Source organism: Eptesicus fuscus, chromosome 7 (assembly GCF_027574615.1).
Source record: "Eptesicus fuscus isolate TK198812 chromosome 7, DD_ASM_mEF_20220401, whole genome shotgun sequence".
Classification (NCBI taxonomy): Eukaryota; Metazoa; Chordata; class Mammalia; order Chiroptera; family Vespertilionidae; genus Eptesicus; species Eptesicus fuscus.
Window position 1 is genome coordinate 67,846,687 of NC_072479.1, and position 12,347 is coordinate 67,859,033.

Sequence of the window (12,347 nt, forward strand, 5' to 3'; positions counted from 1 at the left end):
ATCTATAAAATTTCAAAATAATAATAATAATATAACCAATAAAAAAGAGATATGCAGGGGGTATAAGGAAGCAGAGAGAATAAGTACAGTCAGATGAGGGTTGGATTCTTGGACGAGATGATATCTGAGTTGAGCCTTGAATAATAATAAGAGTGAGGATAAATAAGGATGAGCAACAGTCAATAAAGAGAAAAAGATGGGTGGAATGGGATGTCTTTTAAAAGGGTTACTAGGAGTGCTGTGTTGAAATTATTGGGGGAAGGCAGAAGGCAGGAGTGGAAGCAGGAGACTAGGAGGTGATTAATTAGAATTGATGGGCATGAATTCCTTACTGGGGTGGGTTAATTCGCTCTTTCAGTGTCAGTGCCGATTAGAATGTCCTTGTCTGTTTCATTGACAGACATAATAGCTGGGGCATACTAAGCATTTTACTATTCTATTCTTTGGTTGATAAAGCAATTCATCATTACTGTAAAGTAATGTTTCCCTTCTCCCCTGTGTAATCTGGCCTGAACTTTGACCAGTCAATCACAAATGATGTTTTTATAACTTATGGATATACTATACACTTGTTCAGGTGGTAGGCTTTTAGTACGAAATTTTTTGCTAACAACAAAAATCAGGTTACAAGTGATTAAATAAAAAGAAAAAAAGTTTAAATCCTCAAATATTAAGTAGATAATGATTTTTGAATTTCAATTTGGAACATAGGTAGATTAAATTTTAGAATTATTCTGTGTGCATTGCCTCAACTCTTTTTTGTAAAGAGGTGAGAAATAAATATATGTACTTATACTTTCTCAAAACATTATGGATCAAAGAAGGATAATATAAATTAATTTTCTTTAAGATAGTCATAAAGCATAGGGGCTTTTACATTTGCTTTTATTTTTAAGTTATCAGTGTCAATCTTTTGGTATCTCAAAGAGAAGATATTATTCAAAAGGCAGGGATTTAAAAAGTGATTATTGCAGTGCTTTATTTGCCTTTATTCTTCTTTGTCACTTTCAGCCAAACAATCATGATAGCATGTGTCAGCCCTTCAGACAGGGATTTTATGGAAACTTTAAATACCCTCAAATACGCCAATCGAGCTAGAAATATCAAGAACAAGGTGATGGTCAATCAGGACAGAGCTAGTCAGCAGATCAATGCACTCCGCAGTGAGATCACACGACTTCAGATGGAGCTCATGGAGTACAAAACAGTAAGCTACTGGGTTTGACTTTGCATTTTGTGATACATTTTGTGAACACAATGATGCCTTTTGTGATGGCTTGCACATGTGATTCTCTGGAGCCTCCTGTCTGTCATGATAGTGGTCTTCTTCCTTTTGAAGGTAGAATTCTCTAACTTTCCTTGTGGGTAGCCATTAATAATGTTTAGTCTATCTATAAACCTGCTTCAAAAGGCTTCCTATTTAATCAATCAATTTATTATTTTAAAATTGATTTTAGAGAGGTAAGAAGCGGGGAGAGAAAGAGAAGAGAAACATCCATTGGTTGCCTCCTGTACAGGCCTGATCGCAACCGAGGTATGTGCCCTGACTGGGAATGGACCCCATAACCTTCCAGTGCCTCAGACAACACTCCAACCAACTGAGACACACCAGCCAGTGCTCAATCAATTCCTTTAGTGACAGAACTGCTACGGAGAGATGCTGTAGAGTAAAAGGATCACTTTTGCCTTGAGGCTGTTAAGACAACGGGCTCTTGGTTGTAGAACTGCATAGTCCTGTAATATCCTTAAACAAATCTCTTGTGTATTTAAGGCTCCTCAACCAACAGGGGAATCTTTTTCTTCCCTAGGGTAAAAGAATAATTGATGAGGAGGGAGTGGAAAGCATCAATGACATGTTTCATGAGAATGCTATGCTACAGACTGAGAATAACAACCTGCGTGTAAGAATTAAAGCCATGCAGGAGACGGTTGATGCACTGAGGACCAGAATCACCCAGCTTGTTAGTGATCAGGCCAACCAGGTTCTTGCCAGAGCAGGTAAGCGTGTAGGGTGGGACGAGTAAGGGATTCACCTCGGGAGAGCAGGGCACATTCTTTGTGTTCATTAATTATCTCGAACATTTGAAGTAGAAATGTCAATCTGTGTACAATGAAGTAGAAATGTGCAATCCATGATTTTCAGTTAAACGGTTAATTTGTAAATAATATCTTACAGGAACAAAATGTGCCCTTTACTTTGCTATTTTATCTTGCTGTCTGCTTGTGCAGTTTAGGGTGGAAAATTTGCTGTAGGATTTGTGTTTTAGAGCATTATTATTTTGTTTCTGTAACTTAGTGTTTTTTCTCCCATTCTGTTTTGTTGAAGTTTTAATTTGAAGGAAATCCTTAACTTCGTGTTTTATCTTGCAGGGGAAGGGAATGAGGAGATCAGTAATATGATTCACAGTTATATCAAAGAAATTGAAGATCTCAGGTACAGTTCATGGTCTGTAAGATGTAATGCACATTTTGGGCTTTTCAGTGCAGTAATATTGCTAGCTGTTGGGTTTATTGTTTAGTCATTGTTCACGGTGATATTTCTGCCCTTTGGTCAGGTTACCTGTAGGGGAATAGGTACTTGCCTTTCCATAATGTCACGTCCCAAACAACTTTCCTTCCATCTCTTCCCATATTATGTCCCCATGTTATCTTCCTACTCTGGTTGTCATACCCCTCATGGGAACTTACCCAACCTGACACACAGGACAGGCATGTGGATGGACCTTTAGTGCCTTCCCTCACCGTTTGGGAATGGTCAACATCAATGAGTCATCTCTGATTTTTATTGTTATGTTAATCCTCACCCAAGGATATTTTTTCATTGATTTTTTTTTTTTTTTTTTTTTTTTTTTTTAGAGAAGGTGAAAAGGAGGGAGAGAGGTACATGCTCTTGACCGGAATTGAACCCGGGACCCTTTAGTCCGCGGGCTGACCTCTAGCCACTGAACCAAATTGGCTAGGGCTCATCTCTAATTTTAAAAATCTCTGATCACTCCGGTTCCTTTCTGCTTTTCCAGCTACACCTTATGTGTGAATCATTGCACCCCTACCACTTTGCCTGCCTCTGTGGTACAGAGGCTCATTCATCACTCACATTTCACACACATACTGCAAATGCTCACTATGTGCCAGGCACCATGCCATGACTGAGCCAGTGTGACATAAGCAAGGAGTTCACAGTCTAGGTGGAGAACTTACAAATAGTAAATGGAATGATAGAAACCAGTAAAAGGAATGTCATCGCCTGAGCCCAGACTGTGGGAATAGGGATTGAAAAGAAGGTCAAGGACACAATTGTTTCTATAGTATGTTCAGGTTTCATGGTTTGTCCTGATGGCTCAGCTACTTTCTCTTGCAGTAAAACCACAGTCAGCTCCATGGGGAGCATCTAAGTAGCTCAGATCTCATTTCTGTACACATTTGCCGAAAATAACCAAGCGGGAAATGTTTCACAGCTACCCTAACTCTAACACGTCTCCATCTTGTATCTGTGTTCTCTTTCCCTTTCTCTTCCTCTGACTATTCTAGAGATTCTTTTTTTTTTTAACTTAAAAAAATATTTTTTAATTGATTTCACAGAGGCAGGGAGAGGGAGAGAAAGATAGAAACATCAATGATGAGAGAATCACCAATTGGCTGCCTCCTGCACGCCCCCTACTGGGGATGGAGCCCACAACCTGGGCATGTGCCCTAACTGGGAATCGAGATGTGACCCCCCGCCCCCTCGTTCATAGGTCAACGTTCAACCACTGAGCCACACTGGCTGGGCTAGTCTAACAATTCTTAAACAGAGATGAGTAATGTTTCCACTGTTCTTGCCTCTGCTAGGCATATTGGATCCCTTAAGTGTTTCAAAAGCAAAAGACAAATGAGCAGACATCTGATGTGGCAGTAGATAGAGTGACTCTATTAACTGTTACTTTTTTTCTTATACATGTCTCCAAGCTTTACCTTTTTGGCAGAGACCATTGGGCCACTGGGTACTGGTTCTGGTCAGCAACCAAGTTGGGCTTGCATTTCCATCCTGTGTTGGCAGTGCTCATTCCTGCCTACTGCCCAGAACGTCTTTCTTCCTTCTGTAGCACCCATCTTTACCTTCCCTGACACACACCTGACATCTGTCTTTCAGTTCCTGAAGATTCTCCTCCTGCTCCTAGCCTGCTTTTCTTTTATTTCCTCGGCACTGGCCAACAATGAAGGCTGATCCCCTGCTCTGGTTATTGTGCCCTGTTCCCTGTCTTCCACCCTGTTATTCTAAGGCCTTACCTAAGCTTGCTCTCTCCTCTGGACAAATGGCTTCAGTGGTACTCTTTCCTAGAGGACTGATGTGGTCATTTCCACTCCTCCTAGTGACTAAAGCAGCATTAAATACCTTCCTTCTAGTTCTCAACTTAGGACCATTCTTTGTTTTTTGTTAATCCTCACCTGAGGAAGTTTTTTCCATTGATTTTTAGAGAGAGTGGAAGGGAGGGGGAGAGACAGAGACAGAGAGAAACATTGATGTGAGAGGGACACATGGATTGGCTCCCAGACCAGGTACCTGCCTTCGACCAGAATCAAACCCAGGACCTTTTGGTCCAGGAGCCAATGCTAACCACTGAGAAAACCGGCTAGGACAAGATCATTCTTTCAGCCATTCAGTGAACAGAGATCAATCAGTGATCAAATCTTTCTTGGTGTAGGTTCGCAGCTTGTTCCACTTTCCTAACTTTGATGGTTCTTTAATTAGGGGTGTCCCACTCCTGAGGAGTAGGCTTGTAGAGTCCCAGCACTGTAATTTACAACATAAACATGATTTACACATGGGATAAGCATAAATGAGCTTTGAATTTAAATTGGATTCCCTGGTTTGAAATGTAAGTTTCTATTTTTTAAGAATTGTGTGCCTTTGGGAAAGTTACCTAACATCCCTGAGCTTTGATTCATCTGTAAGAATGAGGTAATACCTGCTAGTTTCAAAGAGTTATTATGGGGCTCAAATAAAAGCACAGGATATAAAAATTCTTAAATTCAAAAGTACTGTAAAGATCTGACATGTTATCATTATTTATGTCCAAGCTCTCTCATTCTGTTTTTATTTACTAAATCCTGCTCCAATTCATATTTCTATCAAAACTTGGTCTTAGGAAGACATTTATTCACAGCTTCTTAAACTTAATACAAATTTATATATTGTCACTTGGAAATGTTTATATTTCAAGTCTTATCATTCTAGTTGTAAAATAATACCAGTTATCTTTTAACAACTTACATGTCATATTATTTTTTTGTGAAACAATAATTGTCACTAATTAATTAACTCTTATTTTGGTGGGATTTATATATTTTGTAGAAATTTTTGAAAATAAGACAGTATAGCCGAAACCGGTTTGGCTCAGTGGATAGAGCGTCGGCCTACGGACTCAAAGGTCCCGGGTTCGATTCTGGTCAAGGGCATGTACCTTGGTTGCGGGCACATCCCCAGTAGGGGGTGTGCAAGAGGCAGCTGATCGATGTTTTTCTCTCATTGATGTTTCTAACTCTCTATCCCTCTCTCTTCCTCTCTGTAATAAATGAATAAAATATATTTAAAAAAAAAAGAAAATAAGACAGTATAAACAAAATTAAAACCATATTCTCACCATTTCTATAACCAATTTTATCATTTGGTGTATTTCTTCAACATATACTTTAGCAAAATTGATATCAGGGTGTATATATTGCTTTGCTATCTATTCTTTGAAATTGGACAAGCTATTATGAGCATTTTAAAAATGTTACTAACTCTTTTTCTAATATGATATTTGCATGGTTTTATATAGTACTCTCTTCTGTTTTTAATTGATTTAACAAATCCCCTATGTTAGATGATTATATTGTTGTTAGCAACTTTTTGATAAAATAGTTATTATTTGTTAAATACATTATCAGTCAGGTGAGTTTTAAATTCATTGTATCATTGATCCTCACAATAATTCTAGGAAAGTATATATTTTTCATCTTCATTTTACAGAGGAAATAGTGGAGGCTTTTAGAGATGAATGGTGCAAGATTTAGTGAATAACAGAGCTGAGAGGCAAGCCCTCAGTCAGCTCCTTCCCAGGGAAGTCTGGGTACTTCCTTTCATGCCTCACTGCTTAGCCTCCTGTTAAATGAAATGCAGGCAGCAACCAGTGGATGGGTGGATGAGTGTGAACGGAAAGAGAGGCTCTCTCTACAGCCCATAAAAAAAAAAAAAAAAAAAAAGCAGCAGGTTCTGCTAATGTAGCATGGGATTTGTGGAGATGAGCCCTAAAGGTTTTAGCCTTAATCAGCACCAAGATTGAAGAAACATTGACTATGCCCCTACCAAATGCAAAATTCCTATATAATAAAAGCCTAATATGCTAAGTGTCCGGTTGTCCAGACCTTTGTTTAACCAATCAAAGTGTAATATGCTAATGATATGCTAAGTCCACTCAACCACTTGCTATGATGTGCACTGACCACCAGGGACCAGACACTCCAACTGGTAGGTTAGCTTGCTGTTGGGGTCCGGCCCATCAGAACTGAGCGAGACAGGCCGGGCACTCCCTGGAGCCCTCCTGCAGTCCCTCCCAGGCTGGCCAACCTACCGCGTCCCTCCCCTGCCCTGATCATGCACCAGTGGGGTCCCTTGGCCTGGCCTGCGTCCTCTCACAATCCAGGCTGAGGGACCCCCCCCCCCCCGAATGCATGAATTTCATGCACCGAGCCTCTAGTTTAAAATAAAAACACAAGTTGTCTATTATATAAATCAGCCAATTAAAATACAGGTTATTATTGACAGTTCATTTATTATATTTTCATTTGTTACTAATATTCATCATTATGCACCCAAGCTTTGTGATAGATATTGAAAATACAGAAAAGTACAAATTTTGACTTTGAGTTTTTATAGTTAAGCTGAGTTTTTATACTTTGGTTGCCTTCTTTTTTTAATTTTCTTGTCAATCCTCACCCGAGGATATTCTTTTCATTGATTTTGAGAAAGATTATTTAGAGAGAGTGGAAAGTGGAGGAGAGAGAAGGAGAGAGAAACATCGATGTGAGAAAGACACATCGATTGGTTGACTCCCACACATGCCCCGACTGAGGCTGGGGGATCGAACCTGCAACCCAGGTATGTGCCATTGACTGGAAATCAAACCCACAACCTTTTGATGTGCAGGTCGATGCTCTAACCACCCTGCAGTACCAGTCAAGGCTTCGGTTGTCTTCTTGTTTTAAAACTGACATCATTATATTTCTGATTTCTTTAAAATAATTTTGAAGTCACTTAACCTAGAAGTTTGTACACAGCTATTTAACCAGTTAAAAATATTATAATTATTGTTCTGCTCACATATGACACCAGATATATAATTAAACAATTTCATTAAAAATTAGTAGGACACTAACTGGAAACATATATTCATTGATTTCTATACACTCCATCTCTAGCCGGTTTCAACAGTGTCATGAATAATTTCGGTAGATAATGAAAAAACACAGAACTGACTATGCCTTTGAGAGCTTAATAGTTGCAAATAATCTAGCATTTTTCTCTGAAATATTTATACATATGGCAAAAGTGCTTAGTATTACAGTTTTGAGGTAGAGTGTAGTAAGTTTTCTTTTTACAGCCCTGTCTCAGTCACCTTTGCCAATTGTCCTTGGAAATCTATTATATTGAAGTAGAGAACTGTGTTCTTGATGATTTCAATCAAATCAAAATAAAGAGACTGGCCTGGAGGACTCTCTGAATCTCTTTTAGTCTCAAATCCAGGGTCATTCTGTAGTTTTGCATATTACTGACAGGACATTCATTATTCTCCTCTCATTAGTAGAATGACTTGAGCAAACAAAAGAATTCTTTCAATTATCAGACTCAGGTTTCCTTGGAGATATCATCTTTTCCCATGACATATTCAGGAGCCAGATGTCTCTCAGACAGTTAGGGGCAACTTTGACTAACTGTTCTTTGCAAAGATTTGGGAATGCTATTATAGCTTGATGAATGAGGAACTGAAAGGTTGGGAACCATGCTGCTTGCATAGGTTAAGTTTAAATGATGGCTTTGCAAAGCAAGGATAACTAATGCCTAGTGGCCAGAATGCAAGCAATCTAATTGCTCTTGGCACTTTTGAGCATGAAGGGTGTGATTTCAAATTTGTAATTATATAACCAGGGAATTAAAAAATACCCTACACATTAATGTTTGTGAACACATTTATTTAAAAACAAAACCTACCTTGTAGCAATGTTGAAAGACATTCTGGAAATCTTTTTTTAGCATGCAAAACAACTCATTCAAAATGCCTGTGTATTCCTGCTGTAGTCAACTTCGTAGAGGCAGAAAGTAGAATGGTGGCTGCCAGGGACTGGGAGGAGAGGGGAGTGAAGGGTTCGTGCTTCATGGGTACAGAGTTTCAGTTGGAGAAGATGAAGTTCTGGAGATAGATGATGACAGTGGTTGCAACAACAGGGTTAATATACTTGGTGGTGCAGAACTGGTTAGGGTGGAGCATTTTATGTTACATATTTTTGCCACAATAAAAGATGTTTCCTATTTAAATATGTTTTTATTCACTAGGGCAAAATTATTAGAAAGCGAAGCAGTAAATGAGAACCTTCGGAAGAACTTGACAAGAGCCACAGCAAGATCACCGTATTTCAGTGGACCATCAGCTTTCTCTCCCGCTATACTATCCTCAGACAAGGAGACCATTGAAATCATAGACCTAGCTAAGAAAGATTTAGAGAAGCTGAAAAGGAAAGAAAAGAAGAAGAAAAAAAGGTAGTGTTTTAAAATCACTGGTCTATGAATCCCTATTTTTTTTTTCTTTACTTTTCAGGATATTTTAATTTGTGATTACAGTGAGTATACATAGTCTCATAAGTATATTAGTAAATAAAATGCCATTTAAATTAGCTGACAATTATAATTATGCTTCTAATAGTTTATCTCTACTTATATGTAAAAAAGTTAAATTATGTTATTATGGTAATGAATTTTATTTAGACTATGACAAGGTAAAATTACTATTAGAGACTATGTTATTATTTCTTCAGATAGCTGCTTTTGCATTCCATTCATCTTTCTTTTCTGCAAAGCTTGCTGTACCATTATGACTCAATGTTTTCATCCCCTCCTCTCCCCCCCCATTTTCTAATGCGATTAAATAGTCTCTTGGATACATTCTAGTTCCTGTCTAGATTAGTTTAACTAAAGGCTAAACCTATCCATCAGGCTGTCACTTAATATTATTTGGTTTCTTAAATATTTTCTGCCGGGCTTCCAATTTGATTATATGACAGTTATTTATTACCCAAATCTTCCCACAAGGAATTATTCACCACTGTTGTAGGTTTTCCTTTCCTTGCATCCTGATAATATTCCCTCCTAAAATCAACTGGGTGCAAAGAAGAGGAAAAAAAATTAAAATTTGACCATTGATAGTGTGTGAGCGGTTAAATACTCATAAATTCTTGACATGTTTACATATGGATTTTATGGTGCAGTGAAATATATTTTGAACTTGCCAGTCAAAACAATTTTAAGCATTTTTGGCTAGATATTCAAAAGGAAGCACAGCTATCTTATTTACCAAAAGTTTGTTACAGGGGATGCACTTTGTAGAATTATTATTGACATGTAGTCTACCTACTGCTTTGCTCAGTTTATTTAGAAATTTATTTAGGCAATCAGCATTTCTTCCATGAAAAAAACAGTTGGTCAAAGTTATTGGAGGTAAAATTCTTCATATTAATTCTGCTTGTGTCCTTGAGTTAAAAAGGAATTATTAAAATAATTAAAACAAGGAGTTACACATCTGTAGTTAGAAGGCATTGCAACTGAAGTTGCATTCTTAAGATACTGATGTCTTAGCAGGTGTTTTTCATGGAGGCTGATTATGGCAGCATTAAGAAATATATAATAATGCCCTAGCAGGCCTAGCCGGTTTGGCTCAGTGGATAGATCGTCAGCCTGCGGATTGAAAGGTCCGGTTTCGATTCCAGTCAAGGGCACATGCCCTGATTGTGGCTCGATCCCCAGTAGGGGCTGTTCAGGAGGCAGCCAATCAATGATCTCTCTCATCATTAATGTTTCTATCTCTCTCTCCCTCTCCCTTCCTCTCTGAAATCAATTAAAAAAATAATGATTCCCTCTTATGCAGAGCAATTAATAATGATCATAGAATTATCAAAACCACTGTGACCCAACAAAATGAGACTTATGATTTAGTTATAAAATCTAATTCTGTAGTTGGTCACAATGTCAAAGGTTATGACTTATTTTTAAAGGATTAGGTGGTTTGTGTTCATGAATAATAAGTACAACCAAGGGTACATTTCCCAAGGTTCTCCTCTGTTCTTTTGAGTTAAATTTAGAAATGTTACTGTATCACCTGTTGGATATAAATAAATGAAAAGAGACAGGGATCCCAATAGAAACATAGGCTTTTTTGACATTCTTGCAGTGATCATAGATAATCTCAAATCAGTACCTCTGATGCAGGTTATTTTTGTGACAATGCAGAGTTGTAAGCATTTTGACTGGTAAATAGCATTAAAGGAAAAAACATCTTATTATCAAGATTTGTCTCTGTTGCTTTACTCTGGAACTCATAATCACTTCAAGATAAAAAATATTTAACAATTTCAGTGATTCTTTTAGATGTAATAATTATTAAGGTAAACATAATAGCAGATTTAATACTAGGAAGAACTCACCAAACAACTGTGTGGGGGGAAAAAGTTATTTCCTAATAAAAAGTGATATGATATTTAAAAAAATTTTGAGGAGAAAAATAAGCCAGATAAATTGAGAGATATTATTTTAATGTGTGAAAAAAGTGGAAGATAGCTTAGAATTCGAAAAACAAATGAATACTTACTAAAGATTAATAACTCTTATAAGTGTTTTTAAAAATGCTTTATAAATCATTTTCACACACATGTTAGTGTGTCTTTGTAAAACAGAAACTATATAATGTAGTGTGAACCCATAAAAATTTTGGGTACCATAGACTGTATAACTGTAAAAGCCTTTAGAACCAGTTTATGAATTTACTTAACCACAAATATAAATTTAAGTTTAATAGAGTTTTTCTTACCACACTATTCAAATGTTGTTGTGGATTAAAAAATGAAAACCAATACTATTTTACTAGGTTTGATAAAGATTTTGTTCACCATTAGTAACTTTTAGCTATAGATCCAAATAACTGTTAGCTGCATGTAATGTTCCTATTTTTAAAATGCAGGTAAGCTCTCATTTTAGCCAAAGGGTTTGCTGCAGGTTAAAACAAGTAAAGATTTCCAGAAATGTTGAGAAGGACATCAGGTTTACTGAACTGAGTGATAGTCTTCCAAGGAACTTGATGGAGGCGATAGCTCCTCCTTGGATATGTTGATTTTGGTCGAGTTGTGTTACATGCCTCAGATTTATTTATTTTATTTATCAGAGAGACATTACAAAATCTGGGTTCTGCCTCAGTCTTACAGATACAGTAAGTTCAATTAAAAGTTGTTTGGAACTGGACTAATTTTTCTCTAGAAAGTGTTATAAATACCTAGTGTCCAGGTTTCCCAACTCACACAAAATGAGTTTTACCCATTTTATAGTGGTAAAAGCAAGTCAGAAGGGAATAGGAAAAGACAAAAGAGGGGAAAGAAACTTTCACTTTCATGGGTGTAGCCAACCTTTGGCTGAGGGGAAGAGGGGGATGTGAATTTCTGCCTTCGTTGTTTTTTCGTATTCCCATCTACTGACTTTGTGTGTCCTCCTGCTGCCTCAGTCCCTGCGTCCATTACACAGTCAGTTCTCATGCAAGTCTCCAAACGACTCCCAGTTTAAAAACCATCTGCTTTCTTCTGATTTCTTTAAATTCATACTTGGGAGCGAAGCCATCTGACAAAAGGAATTCATGCCAGTGGCAATGACTTATAACCAGTAAGTTTCTTTTCTAGGGATGTCTGTAATTTTGCAAGAGGAAACATTAATCCAAACACTAGAATTTGGGGCAGCAACCCCATCAAGGAAAAAAAAAAAATCCAGTCATGTAGGAAAGAATTGTTTTATTACCACCTTTTGGCTGAGAGTTCCCAAACCTGCCCGGGGCCCCGCCTTTGGGTTCTCATAGCTGCTTTCTTCCCTCCCCACTGAATCCACAGGTTCTTTAGAAGCTCCATGTCTTTTAATTTACTTTGTTTTGTGCTGTTACTCTTTGGTTTCAGTGGCTACAGGGCCTCTGACATTGTAGGAGTTGGTAGGAAGAGCAGCAACTGGATCATTTTTAGCTGAGTGACATTTGTGTTCAAGGTAGACATCCTACGTCCCGTTTTACATGCAAGTTTCACCCTCT

General features: G+C 37.7%; 1 protein-coding gene across 9 annotated transcripts in view; it reads left to right on the forward strand.

Annotated features, from left to right (window-relative positions):
- Window positions 1-12,347, forward strand: part of KIF21A (kinesin family member 21A) — a 139,223-nt gene that overhangs the window by 77,734 nt on the left and 49,142 nt on the right. For all 9 annotated transcript variants that reach the window (XM_054719159.1, XM_054719162.1, XM_054719160.1 and 6 more), the window contains exons 8-11: window positions 1,012-1,207; window positions 1,809-1,998; window positions 2,371-2,434; window positions 8,573-8,776. In XM_054719159.1, the coding sequence (XP_054575134.1) occupies window positions 1,012-1,207; window positions 1,809-1,998; window positions 2,371-2,434; window positions 8,573-8,776 (654 nt within the window). The remainder of the gene's footprint in view (window positions 1-1,011; window positions 1,208-1,808; window positions 1,999-2,370; window positions 2,435-8,572; window positions 8,777-12,347) is intronic.